We start from the raw sequence: 14,910 nt of genomic DNA, 5'->3' as shown, positions 1-14,910 counted from the left end.
CACCCTCCTCTAGCTTATCTCTCCACGCTTCAGGCTCTCTGCCTTTATTCCTGATGAAGGGCTTTTGCCCGAAACGTCGATTTTACTGCTCCTCGGATGCTGCCTGAACTGCTGTGCTCTTCCAGCACCACTAATCCAAAATCTGGTTTCCAGCATGTGCAGTCATTGTTTTTACCTAGTAATCTGAGGTAACCCTCTTCCCTGTCCACTACACCTCCAGTTTTGGTGTCATCTGCAAACTTACTAACTGTACCTCTTATGCTCGCATCCAAATCATTTATGTAAATGACAAAAAGTAGAGGGCCCAGCACCAATCCTTGTGGCACTCACTGGTCACAGCCTCCAGTCTGAAAAACAAACCCTCCACCACCACCCTCTGTCTTCTACCTTTGATCCAGTTCTGTATCCAAATGGCTAGTTCTCCCTGTATTCCATGAAATCTAACCTTGCCAAACAGTCTCCCATGGGGAACCTTGTCGAACGCCTTACTGAAGTCCATATAGATCATATCTACTACTCTGCCCTCATCAATCTTCTTTGTTACTTCTTCAAAAAGCTCAATCAAATTTGTGAGACATGATTTCCCACGCACAAAGCCATGTTGACTATCCCTAATCAGTCCTTGCCTTTCCAAATACATGTACATCCTGTCCCTCAGGATTCCCTCCAACAACTCAGGATTCCCTCCACCATCGAGGTCAGGCTCACCAGTCTATAGTTCCCTGGCTTGTCTTTACCGCCTTCTTAAACAATGGCACCACTTTTGCCAACCTCCAGTCTTCCGGCACCTCACCTGTGACTATCGATGATACAAATATCTCAGCAAGAGGCCCAGTAATCACTTCTCTAGCTTCCCACAGAGTTCTCGGGTACACCTGATCAGGTCCTGGGGATTTATCCACTTTTAACCGTTTCAAGATATCCAGCACTTCCTCCTCTGTAATATGGACATTTTGCAAGCTGTCACCATCTATTTCCCTACATCTATATCTTCCATATCCTTTTCCACAGTAAATACTGATACAAAATATTCATTTAGTATCTCCCCCATTTTCTGTGGCTCCACACAAAGGCCGCCTTGCTGATTTTTGAGTGGCTCTATTCTCTCCCTTGATACCCTTTTGTCCTTAATAAAATTTATCTCATTTCTGAAGGCTTCCCATTTTCCAGCCGTCCCTTTACCTGCGAACATCTGCCTCCAATCAGCTTTTGAACATTCTTGCCTAATACTGTCAAATTTGGCCTTTCTCCAATTTAGAATTTCAACTTTTAGATCTGGTCTATCCTATTTCATCACTGCAGAGCTGCACTGAAGTGTTAGCTTTGATTTTTGTGCTCAAGCTGTATTTGTCATATAAATGGAGTGGCAACATACAGGCCAGAATCCTGCAGTGAGTAATTCACCTCCTGACTCTCCAACGTCTGTCCAAGGAGTGTGATGGAATATTCCCCACTTGCTTGGATGACTACAACTCCAAAAACACTCAATAAGCTTGACACCATCCAAGACAAAGCAGCCTCGCTTGAATGACACCACATCCACAAGTATCCACTACACCACCGCCACTCAGTAGCAGCAGTGTGTACCATCTAAATGTTCCCCAGCAGACATTCACCAAAGACCCTTAGACAGCACCTTCCAAACCCACAACCACTTCTATTTAGGGCAAGGGCAGCAGATACACGAGAACACCACCATGTGCGACTTCCCCTCCAAGCCTCTCACTGTCCTGACTTGGAAATATATCGCCGTTCTTTCACTTTTGCTCAGTCAAATTCGTAGAACTCATGCCCTCAACAGTATTGTGGGTCTACTTACATCATATGGACTGCAGCGGTTCAGCAGGGCAGCTCATCACCACCTTGTCAAGAGGCAACTAAGAATGACCAATAAATGCTGGTCAGGCCAGTGACACCGAAATCCCCATGAGAGGATAATAAAAAAAGCCTTGCAGTGTGACTTGAACCAGGAGCTTTTTGATTCAGAAGTATGTGCTACCTACTGAGCCAAGGCTGACATACAGGGCTCTGACAAAGAACAACGATGGATTGTAATGACTGCCCAGTTTCCAAAGCTCTCTGCATCTTGTCTGAATTTTGATATAGACTTCAAGGTAAGCTGAATTTATGGGTTAGGCAGATGAGTGTTATCAGGTCTCAATCAACATCTGATCAGGGCAGAGAATATTGTTTCAATACTCCTAAGTTGTTAATGCCATTTATTAAGCTCCATTTTTTTTTTCTAAAATCCAGTGTTGTTCTGCATAGTTGTGGTGGACTAAGGAGTCTGTTTCTGTGCTGTGTGGCTCTATGTCTCTTGGGGCTTATGATGAGATTATAGTTGAGTCCATTAGATTAGATTAGATTCCCTACAGTTGTGAAACAGGCCCTTCGGCCCAACAGGTCCACACCGACACTCCGAAGAATAACCCACCCAGACCCATTCCCCTACCCTATATTTACCCCTGACTATTGCATCTCACACTATGGGCAATTGAGCACGGCCAATCCACCTTACCTGCGTGGAAACCCACGCAGACACGGGGAGAATGTGCAAACTCCACACACAGTCATCCAATGTGGGAATCGAACCCAGGTCCCTGTGAGGTAGCAGTGTTAACTGCTGAGCCACCATGCCACCCATTACCTTACCTGCGTGGAAACCCACGCAGACACGGGGAGAATGTGCAAACTCCACACACAGTCACCCAATGTGGGAATCGAACCCAGGTCCCTGGTGCTGTGAGGTAGCAGTGTTAACTGCTGAGCCACCATGCCACCCATTAAGAAAGGCTAGGAATAAAGTTGTTTCTCAGCTCTTGATTAATGAACCAATTTTTTTTTAAACAATTCAGCAATTTAATGTTTATTTTTCTGATGCTAGCCAGAAAATGTATTGAATAAAAACAAAATATTCTGGATGTCAGAAATTTGAAATAACAACAAAATGCTGGAGAAACACAGCACGTCTGGCAGCATCCATGGAGAGAGAGAGAGAGCGAGAGAGAGAATATGATTCTTCTGAACTGACTTATTTGTTTTTGCAATTTTGACCCAATGGAATTTGAACTTGACTTCTAAGTTGTTAACCCAGCTTCATAACCACTGGACTGTTATGCTGTGCATTTGGCTCAGTTCCACAGGTAGGCATGTGCTGAGAAACAATCAGTGAGGATCCAATCCTCCACCCTTTCATTACTCATGCATTATTATCTCAGGGAAGAAATCTGTAGAAGGAGTGTTACAACTTGTTTATGGTCCTGTCTTTTTTTAAAGGTGTGTTTTCACCAAAGTGTAAATTCCATTTCAAAGGGTGTGACCTGGGCAGGGTCCTGAGCTTCTGACATGACAACAGGATCACTACATTTATATATCTTCTGCCTCCAGCCCTCAATCTCCATTGCAATGAAAACTTGTGAATATTTTTGTGTGGGCTAGAAAAAGATATGTACATTTCTATAACATGTTTCAAGATGATCTTTTATAGCCAGTTAAGTTTTTTTTTGAAGTGTATTTACTGTTGTAGGAGACATAGTAACCAACTTGGGCACAGAAAACTCCCACAATCAAGCCTGAGCTAAATGACCAAGTAATCTGTTCCAGTTATAGACCTTTTTGGCACGAAAGGTGGAGGATATTCGTCCCATTTAGTGCATACAAGGTCCCTGTGGACCAATTCAGTTAGTCCCATTCCCTCACTTGATCCCTGTAGCCCAGAAAACTTATTTTCTTCAAGAGTCCATCCAAATCCGTTTTGAAATCATTGATTGTTTCAGCTTTCAACTCTCCATGGGCAGAGTATCCTAGGTCATTCCACTCACTGCATAAAAAGATTTTTCCTCATATTTTCCCTGTATCTCTTGCCCAAAATCTTAAATCTGGTCTACAATCAGCTAATGGAAAGAGCTCTAATCCTGTCACAATCTTGTACACTCCAACCAAATCTCTTTCTCCACATAGAATAATCCCAGTTTTTCAAGTCTAACTCCGTACCAGAAACCTTACCATCCCTGGAACCATTCTGCTATTTCCCTCTGCAGCCTCTTGATGATACTCAAATCTTTCTTAAAATGTGGTGGTGGCTGGAGTAATAAATATTGACCAGGACACTGAGGAAAGCTCCTGTGGTCTTTCAAAACATGCTGAATGATTTTCTTTACATCCATCTGAAAGAAAAGAAAGGGGTCTTGATTCAGCTGGAAAACCATATTGCTAAAGAAAATGCAGTGTGCTTTTGGTACAGGTTTGTGAATGTTGATTAATTTTTTGGGGGTTTTTTTCTGCTCCGAAGCCATGCTATTTCATATTAATCTAACATTACATCACTCTTCAGTAATTAAGGCTCTTTGATCCTAAATGAACAACAATTTAATACGAATGATCATCAGTCAGACAAAAGGTACCGTGAACACGCCTAGAGAGGCCACAGACTGGTCAGATCGGATGCTGCACATAGTTCTCCACCCTGCCAATACTGGTTCTGTTGCATAGAAAGAATGTTTATTTTAAATGACAGTGTAGGGTCAAGGCCTTCAGTGAAGGATATCACCAAGGTTAGGAAGTGAAGAGGAGATAAAGTAAATGAAGTTGATTACAATGTTGCCATCTGAGTTTTAAAAGCACAAATGGTTGCATGGTCTTAAGAAGGAGTTAGCTAGGGAGTAGGTGACAAAGGCAACAAGATATGCATAGTGCTCTTAACTCAATAAAATCTGCAAGGTTATTTCACAGGAGCATTATAAAACAACATGACACTGAGCCACATAAGGAGATACTAGGTCAGACATCCAAAAGCACAGCTAGGTGGAAGTGGATACTGCAGATGCTAGAGATTAGAGTTGGATTAAAGTGGTGCTGGAAAAGCACAGCACGTCGGGCAGCATCTGAGAAGCAGGAAAATCGACGTTTCAGGCAAAAGCCCTTCAACAGGCAAAAGCCCTTCCTGTTGAAGGGCTTTTGATTTTTGCTTTTCCAGCGCCACTCTAATCCTGATCCAAAAGCTCAGTTCTAAAGCTAGGTTTTGAGTAGGAAATTGAGATAGAGAGGTGTCAGGAATGGAATTCCAGAGCTTGGGACTCAGGTATCCGAAGGCAATTGAAAAAAAGGCTTGCAGGACGTAACTAGAGATGATCAATATGAGATAGTCATCAAGAAATCCAATAGGAAATTTTAGAAATAACTTTTTTACCCAAAGAATGGTGAGAATGCAGAACTGATGACCACAAGAATGTGCTTGAAGCAAATAGTACAGATGTATTTTAAGAGGAAGCTAACAAAGCATATAAGGGAGAAAAGATGGAGGGTTGTGATACATTGATTACATCGTTGCCATTTGAATTTTAAAAGCACAAATAGTTGCATGATCTTAGGAAGGAGTTAGTTAAGGAGTAGGTGACAAAGGCAACAAGATATGCATAGTGCTCTTAACACAATAAAATCTGCAAGGTTATTTCACAGGAGCATTATAAAACAATATGACACTAAGCCACATAAGGAGATACTAGGTCAGACATCCAAAAGCTCAGACCTGGAGGTCGATGAGGAAAGATGAGAAGAGGCTTGAGTGAAGCTTAAACACTGACATGGATTATTTGGGCTGAGTGGACAGTATCATAAATCCTCCATAATCCGGTGGAACATACAAAATGGAATAAGTAGGCCACTTTGGCCCCTGAGCCTGCTCTGCCATTCAGTAAGAATGGCTAATCTGATTACTCCAGATTGCTATACCTTCCTGACCCAGACCAGAACCCCCATTTCAAATCAAGGATCAAAATGAGAAGCAGTTGCATGGGAATATCTTGGAAAGTTGTGGGGCTGGAAGAAATTAGATTTAATGAGGGACAAGGCAATGAATGATTTGAAAACCAGGATGAGACTTTTAAAATTGAGATGTGGCTTGACCAGGAACGCTTAAGTCAGCAAACACAGAAGTGTTAGTGACAGAGCTTGGTGTTAGTTAAGAGATGAGCAGCCACGCATTAGATGACATTAAATTTACAGAGAGTAGAATATCATATGGAATGTTTTACAGTTATACCAGGCCTTGGTAAGACCTCATCTGGAATACTGTGTACAGCGTGGATCTTCTTATTAAAGAAATGGTGCAGATGTGTTGGAAGCAGTTCAGAGTAGGTTTGCTAGACTAATACCTGGAATGGGTTGGTTGTCTTATGAAGAAATGTTGGAATAGACTCTACTTGTATCAGCTGGAGTTTAGAAGAGTGAGAGATGACTTGATTGAGATGTATAAGATCCTGAGGGAACTTGACTTGATAGATGTGGAGAAGATGTTTCCGCTTGTGGGAGTACCTAGAATGAGGGGTCACTGTTTAAAGGTACAGGCTTGCTCATTTAAGTCAGAGATGAGTTTTTTTTCCTCAGAGGGTCACAAGTCTTCAGGAGTCTCTTAATCAAAAGTTTCTGGAAACAGAGTTTTAGCACAGAGCAAAGCAAGGGGTGAGAGCTTATTGGGAGGTCAGGTTAGATGGCAGTGCGGATTAATCAGATCAACTACAATGTTATTGAATAGCAGGGCAAGTTCAAGGTACCAAGTGACCGACTCCTATTTTGTATGTTCCATAGGATATATGGCACAGTTGTTTTGGTCCAACCAGTCCATGCCAGTGTTTATGCTGTACTCAAGCCTCCTCCCATCTTGCCTCATCAACATTTATTCTAACGCTCTATTCTCTTTTCCCTTATATGTTACTTTAGCTGCCCCTAAATGCAACTGCACTATTTGCTTCAACCATGCTCTTCTGGTCCCAAGATCCACATTTTTACCACTCTTCGGGTAAATTCCTATTGAATGTTTTGGTGACTAAATCATATTGATGTCTCTAGTTGTGTTCTTCCCCACAATTGAAAACATCGCACATACATTCCAAGACCCTTTAAGTAATTGCAAATATTCTTTTAAATCTCAAATCAATTGTGAACATCGGTTAAAGATTTTTTTTTCCATTCTAGGATCATTCAAAACTATGGACAAGTTTGGAACAGGAGTGATTAATATCACCTATAAAGAGGTAAGTAAGGAGACTTATTCACCAGTAACTAAAAGATGCACTTTTTGAAGATTGAATTCTTGAGCAAAATGTAGATATAATTTCTCACTGCCAATAACAACATATTGGCTTGGGCTCTGATGGTCTTCCCTCTGCTCACCATGGTCTGACTTCCTCCACATTTGCTTGCCCAAATCAAGTTACACCAACTGCACTTGAATGCCCTTGCTCCAGTGAAATGCAACCCAACAACTTGTGATTTGTTTAAGCTTGAAGCTGGTTTGCATTTCACTGGAGCAAAGGTTTTGGTGATACCTAACCTGGATTTTGCTGACAGGAGAAACATATTGCTGAGGTTTATGTCTTCAGGACAAACGCAAGAGTGCAAAAGTTCAAAATATCACATCAGTTTATACTATAGGAGAAAAGGGTGCTGATTGGCTGGCAAGTTGACTTGGATTGGTTGAAGCACTATAATGAGGAAAGTAATGTAGAACTATCAGCTCCTAAACTCCAGATTAAGTCAAAAAAGGTACAAGGCTTGAGCAAAAAACCCATTTTGTTTTTGGAGATTGGGTCCCTGCCTGTGAATGCATGATGTTTATAGCAAGTATAAATGAGTACATGGCAAAACACTCCTGAAACATGTCTCTCTTCAACAAGATTCAGATCAAAACTAGCCAATTTACTGTATGCAATTAAACTTGCATGTCATTTGTTACGGTGTCATTTTTGACTGATTATATACCCAAGACATTTCTTGTAAGGTTTCACTAAATTATAGATGCAAATATTGTTCTTGATGTAACTTTTCTTGCAATGAGTTGTTAGCATCTCCACGAGTTGCTGTCATTGTATGCACTAATATGGAATTATCATTTCCCAATCTAGTTTCCTTTAAATACACTTTTTTCTGTTCTTTTCCCTCTAGTGGCTCCAGATGACTATGTACAGCTAGGATTTTACAACCTATATAGTCGCTCAGCTGGAAAAGGAGCTCTCACTCAAGATGGTTCAGAATAGCTTTGGCTCTTGAGAGTCTGGTGGCAACCATTCAGAGTCGGACTCCCTGGTTATAACATCAAATCGATGGCAAATTCTCCATTAATCCATTGTTGATTGTTAGAAAATCCATCTGTTTCCCAGTGTCCTTTAGGGAAGGAAACTGCCACCTGACATGTGACTCCAGACCCACAGCAATATAGTTGCCTCTTAATTCTGCTCTGGCAATTAGAGATGGATAATAAATGCTAGCCTAGCCAGCGACGTCCTCATCACATGAATTAATTTTTAAAAATCCTCATTGATTTCTGATGTGTTACTGTAGATAGCTCATTGAGACACTTACCACAAGAAATTCCAGCACCGTCAGGAAAACTCAAAGTCATTTACTCATCTTTTCCCTGTATTGATGACTCAATCCTTGAAATGTTTTCTCAGAACTCCAACTTGCTGCCAGTTGACAATATGTTGCATTTATACAGATAGGTGATCGGTTAACTGGAAGTTAGTGATAGAGTCATAGAGATATACAGCACGGAAACAGACCCTTCAGTCCAACTCGTCCATGCTGACCAGATATCCCAACGCAATCTAGTCCCACCAGCCAGCACCCGGCCCATATCCCTCCAAACCCTTCCTATTCATATACCCATCCAAATGCCTTATAAATGTTGCAATTGTACTAGCCTCCACTGTTCCTCCGCCAGCTCATTCCATGTAGTTCTGGATTCCCCCACCCCACGGAAAAGACTTTGTCTATTTATCCTATCCATGCCCCTCATAATTTTACAAACCTCTATGAGGTCACCCTTTAGCCTCTGACGCTCCAGGGAAAACAGCCCCAGCCTGTTAGTTAAGACAGCGAGTTGCATAGTCTTTCTCATCTAAGTCCGAAGATGTGAATTTAACTAACATTCCAGAGATTTGAGCAGAAACTCCAGACTAACATTCCCAGTCCATTAAGCTGCAATGTCAAAAGTGCTGTTTTAAGGATGGGACGTTAAGTAGATGGCCTGAGTCTTTCATAGCAAAGAACAGGGAAGTGCTTGCTGGTGTTCTTACTAAATATTTATACCTCAACCATCATCACCATTAGAAAACATTACTTGGTCGTTATTACATTGTTGCACAAATTGACAGACTCATATTTCCTGCTTAACAGTGACCACATTTCAAAAAGTATCTCACTAGTTTCAAAACACTTTGCGAAATCTTAGGTTGTGAAAGGTACAACATAAACACAAATCTTTCTTACTTTTAATTCCTTTTCTTGCACAATTTCTAACCTTAGAAATGTACTGCACTATTGTGTTTGCTATTCACTTCAGTCTCTCAGTTAAGGGTGAACCAGTAGGGAGATGACAGGGTAGCAATACTTTCACTAGGCTAGTAATCTATAGACGCTCAGGGAGGAGACAAAAGCAGAAAACAGATCATCAGAACTGATGAAGGTTTACTAGACCTGAAGCGCTAACTCTGCTTTCTCTCCATAGATGTTGCCAGACCTGCTGAATTTCTCAAGCAATTTCTGTTTTTATTTCAGATCTCCTACATTTGCAGTTTTTTGTTTTACTTTTGTGCTCTGGGGACATGGTTTCAGGTTTAAGTTTGTTTAACAAATCGGTGATTAAAAGCTTGTGTCAGTAATGGTAAAAATGGAACTGTTGTCGATTGTCATGGAAACCCATCTGATTCACTGATGTTCTTCAGGGGGAAAATCTGCCATCCTTAATTGGTAATTTTTAATTGCCTTCAAATGGTGGAGGAAGCAGCGCAGTTCAGGGATAATTAGGGATGGTGACAAATGATGGTCTTGCTAGCAACATCCACGTCCCATTTTTTTAAAAATCCCAATGTCTATAATAAAAATAAAAATAAAAAGCTGCACTTTTGATGTTCCAATGAAAGACCATCTCAACCTGAATTGTTAACTCAATTTCTCTGCACAGATGTTGCCAGACCAGACCGACTGAGTATTTCAGCAACCAAAGTAGAGTATTTTGTTTTTGTACTTTCCTATATGTGCTATTTTCCACATAGCGAATGACTGCTTACAATTTTAGTGGGTTAAAAATGGCAGCAATTTGAAGTAAAAACCACAGGAAATTAACCAATTCTCACCTCGCAGTTTTAAGAGTTTAAATATAAAAACTGTAGCTCATTTGGAATTGTTCATTTGTTTGATTTTTTTTGCACACTGTAATGCACTGTAGTTATAACACATACTATATAATAAAAAATTGCATTTAAAGAAATTGATTTTGTTTATTTTTATTTTTTAAAAAAACATCTCCTTATTTCAGCATTCACCTTTTTAAAAACAGGAAGCTGACCTCACTGGAGTTTACTGTCTAACTCCCACTCCTTCTGAAATAGTTTTTTTTCTTTTAAAAAAATTAACCTATTCAAAGAATCCTCTGGAGTAGGTGGGACTTGAACCCAGGACTCCTCACTCAGAGGTAGGGACACTACTACTGCACCACAAGGGCCCTTTATACTGTGTTGTCTTCATGTGCATTTAAGAGTCATAGAGATGTACAGCAGAGAAACAGACCCCTCAGACCAAATCATTCATGTCCTAAATTAATCTAGTCCTATTTGCCAGCACTTGGCTCATATCGATCAAAACCCTTCCTATTCATTTAACCATCCAGATGCCTTTTAAATGTTGTAATTGTACCAGCCTCCACCACTTCCTCTAGCAGCTCATTCCATACACGCACTACCCTTTGCATGAAAAAGTTGCCTCTTAGGTCCCTTTTAAATCTTTCCCCTCTCACCCTCAACCTATGCCCTGTAGTTCTGGACTCCCCCCACCTTCGTGATTTTATAAACCTCTATAAGGTCACCCCTCCGCCTCCAATGCTCCAAGGAGAACAGTCCCAGCTTATTCAGCTTCTCCCTATAGCTCAAACCCTCCAACCTTGGCAACATCCTTGTAAATCCTTTCTGAACCCTTTCAAGTTTCTCAACATCCTATAGGAGAGTGACATCTGCTTGGCTGAATAATCAGTGCACACACTATGGATTGAACTGAATTTTTAAATGATGTTTCTGTAATTCCAAGAGAGGGTTAAAAATTAGCCTGAGTTAGGAAGTTATGAGTTGCAGTTGATAATCCTATAATACTTTGATTGAGGGACTGTTGCATGCAGTAGGTGGTACCTTTGGATGCAACATTAAACTGAAATTCAGTCAGCCTTTTCAGCTGAATGAAAAAGATTACTCATGGAAGAAGTCTAAGGGTGTTCTTCCAGTGACCTGCTAAATATTTATCCCTCAATCTTTATCAGAACAATATATCTGATCACTTACCTCATTGCTGTTAGTGAGAACTTGCTGTATGCCAATTGAGTGCTGTAATGCCCACACCCCCACCCCCAAAAAGTGACTGTATTCCAAAAAATAATTGACTATGAAATGCTTTTGAATGTAGTGAGAATTGAGATGCTAGTTTCTTCTTCACTTGACCTCTTGGTGAAACCTCCATTAATAAGCAATCTCCTTAGCAACCCCTCCAGTAATTTTGTATAGAGTTGTCTCTGGCTGACTTGCCTGGCTACATTTTACATTCTCATTTGACACAGCAGGCAAAAGGTCAATAATTTCTTTCTGGTTGGAATTAGATTGTGAAATGTCAACATTAATAACTATAATTTATAGCTGGTCTGCATGTTATGGAGATTATCTAGCAAGTAGCTGAGTCTTCCAGTGAATGATGATAATCTAGACTGACTACTACGGTTCAGACATTAAGCCTGGCCATTTTCAGATACATGTAAAGTATACAGCATTATCACAGATGTCCTGCAGTGTGGAAGCAAGCCATTCAGCCCATCAAGCCCATACCGAACCTCTGAAGAGTATCCCACCCAGATCCCATCCCTCTACCCTATCCATGGAGCCCTGCATTTACCATAGGCGAAAGTGAGGAGTGCAAATGCTGGAGGTAGAGTTGAGAGTGTGGTGCTAGAAAAGCACAGCCGGTCATGCAGCATCTGAGGAGCTGGAGAAATTCCTGATGAAGGGCTTTTACCCGAAACGTTGATTCTCCTGCTCCTCAGATACTACCTGATCTGCTGTGCTTTTCCAGCCCCCTGCATTCACCATGCCTAACCAACATATCCCTGGATACTATGGGGAAATTAGCATGGCCAATCCATCTAACCTACACATCTTTGGACTGTGGGAGGAAACTAGACGAAACCAACGCAGACATGGGGAGAATATGCAAACTCCATACAGACAGTTGTCTGAGGGTGGAATTGAATCTGGGTCCATGGTGCTGTTAGGCAGCAATGCTCACCACTGAGCCACTGTGCTGCAGGAGGAGGAAGCACTCCTGGCCAAGTTATTTGTTACATCAAAATATTCAGAAGCCAATTATCTGCCATTTGTTCATCCATTATTTTGAGATCTTGATCTGCACAAACTACTAGTCATATTGGTAACAGCAGAGACTAAACTTGCTAATTATGCCATTGGTTATGAAGCACTTTGCAATGTCATAAGGACTTGAATGGTGTGTCCCTTGTTATTCCCTCGTTCAAGAAAGGAAATAGGGATTACCCTGGGATTTACATACCAAGAAAGTCTTACGTCAGTGCTGGGCAAATTATTGGAGAAGATTCTGAGAGACAGTATTTATGATTATTTGGAAAAGCATAGTTTGATTACAGATAGTCAGCATGGCTTTGAGGGACAGGTCATGCCTCACAAGCCTTATTGAATCTTTTGAGGATGTGACAAAACACATTGATGAAGGTAGAGCAGTGGATGTGGTGTACATGGATTTTACCAAACGTTCATTAAGGTTCCCCATGGTAGGCTCACCCAGAAAGTAAGGAGGCATGGAATACAGGAAAATTTGAATGTCAGTATACAGAATTGGCTGGCACAAAGAAGACAGAGGGTGGTAGTAGATGGAAAGTGTTCAGCCTGGAGCTCGGTGACCAATAGTGTTCCACAAGGATCTGGGTCTTTGCTCTTTGTGATTTATATAAATGACTTGGATGAGGAACTGGAAGGATGGGTTAGTAAGTATGCTGATGACATTAAAGTTGATGGAGTTGTGGATGGTGTGGAGGGCTATTGTAGATTGCAATGGGACATTGACAGGATCCAGAAATGGGCTGAGAAGTGGCAGATGGAGTTCAACCTTGTAAAGTGTGAATTGATTCATTTTGGAAGGTCGAATTTGAATGTAGATTACAGGGTTAAAGGCAGGATTCTTGGCAGTGTGGAGAAACAGAGGGATCTTAGTCCACATCAGTAGATCACTCAAAGTTGCTATCCAAGTTGAAAGGGTTGTTAAGAAGGCGCAGAAGAATTGAGTTTAAGAACTGCGAGCTTGTGCTGCAGCTCCATAATGCCCTGATTAGACCACACTTGGAATATTGTGTTCAGTTCTGGTCACCTCATTATAGGAAGGATGTAGAAGCCCTAGAGAGGGTGCAGAGGAGATTTATCAGGATACTGCGTGGACTGAAGGGCATGTCTTATGAAGAAGGGTTGAGGGAGCTAGGGCTTTTCTCATTGGAGCGAAGAAGGATGAGAGGTGACTTGATAGAGGTGTACAAGATGATGAGAGGCATAGATAGGTTGGATAGCCAGAGACTTTTTTTTCCCAGGGCAGAAATGGCTATCAGGAGAAAGCGTAGTTTTAAGGTGGTCGGAGGAAGGTTTCAGGGAGATGAGAGAGGTAGGTTCTTTATGCAGAGAGTGGTGGGTGCATGGAATGCACTGTCAGCAGTGGTAGAGTCAGACACATTAGGGACATTTAAGCAACTCTTGGATAGGCACATATATGATGGTAAAATGAAGGGAATGTAGGGTAGGATAAAAGGTTGGCACAACATCAAGGGCAGAGGACCTGTACTATGCTGTACTGTTCTATGTTAAAATCAAACATTATGAAGCAGAGAATTGATCCCCAATCAGTGCTGAGTTAGTTGGACTCAGATGCAACCTTTGTATCTTTGAATTAGGGCAGGTAAAATCAGCCAGACGTTACATCCTGGTTCCTATCCGTGGACACCTGCTGAAGTGATTTTGAGGACTTTGAGCAAGGAGATAACCAGGCTCTGAAATTAATCTGACAAAATTTGCACCAACATTTTACTTGCTGGCATCTGTGTGTTCTAGATCTGATAACTAATCTACACCATGTTAGCTGACTTTCAACCATGTTGAAGCCCAAAGAAGGCTGGGTTCACAGGGTTATGGAGAAATGGAGTGCAGGACTAAATTGGACAGTTCTTACAAAGGCCACATGATGGGCCAAGTGGCCTCCTGCTGAACTAAGATTGCAACCTATGACCCTATGAATACTAGATCTCCATGCCCTGGAAGAGAAGCCATTCTCATTTGCAACTGATCCCTTTCAGGAAGAGTCTGCAGGTGAGGGACAGTGAGTAGCTAGGGACTGGAAATGCGCTGGCTGGAAGTGTGGTTGATTAGTTCATTTGAGGCTTTTAAGAGGACATTATTTGGATAAAAATATCATGCAAAGTTATGGAGACAAAGTAAGACAAAGCATTGGGTGATGATGCACATTTGAAGAGTCAGTGCAGACACGATGGGCCAAATGGCATCCTTTTGCACCACAATACATCTGGGATTCTGAGACATGAGGACAGAATGAGGCTTGACCACTGCAGTGATTGAAATACGGTCAGTCAGCTGGACCTCAGAGTATGAGTTTCCTGATTGGAGCTGTTAATTCTGGTCCAATCAGGGAGCCCTGGCTGGCAGAAAAAAGGGGTGAGTACCGCTGTTAGGCTGTAGTGTTGGGGTAAAAATAAGAAAAAAAACAAAAATAAAACAGGAAGGTCAGACAGTAAAAAAAAAGATTGAAGAAAAGAGTGAGTGTCAGTGATCCTGACACTCTGGTACCTGA

General features: G+C 41.4%; 1 protein-coding gene across 1 annotated transcript in view; it reads left to right on the top strand.

The window, feature by feature from the left end:
• The window catches only part of LOC122542749 (calpain-3-like), a 40,369-nt gene extending 32,183 nt beyond the window's left edge, over positions 1–8,186 (top strand). The window contains exons 17-18 of the mRNA XM_043680749.1: positions 6,973–7,031; positions 7,942–8,186. Of these exons, the coding sequence (XP_043536684.1) occupies positions 6,973–7,031; positions 7,942–7,968 (86 nt within the window). The 3' untranslated portion in view covers positions 7,969–8,186. The remainder of the gene's footprint in view (positions 1–6,972; positions 7,032–7,941) is intronic.
• The last annotated feature ends 6,724 nt before the right edge of the window (positions 8,187–14,910 follow it).

This window comes from Chiloscyllium plagiosum, chromosome 41 (assembly GCF_004010195.1).
Source record: "Chiloscyllium plagiosum isolate BGI_BamShark_2017 chromosome 41, ASM401019v2, whole genome shotgun sequence".
Lineage (NCBI taxonomy): Eukaryota > Metazoa > Chordata > Chondrichthyes > Orectolobiformes > Hemiscylliidae > Chiloscyllium > Chiloscyllium plagiosum.
Note: the sequence above shows the minus strand (reverse complement) of the source record. Positions and strands in the feature narration are given on the sequence as shown.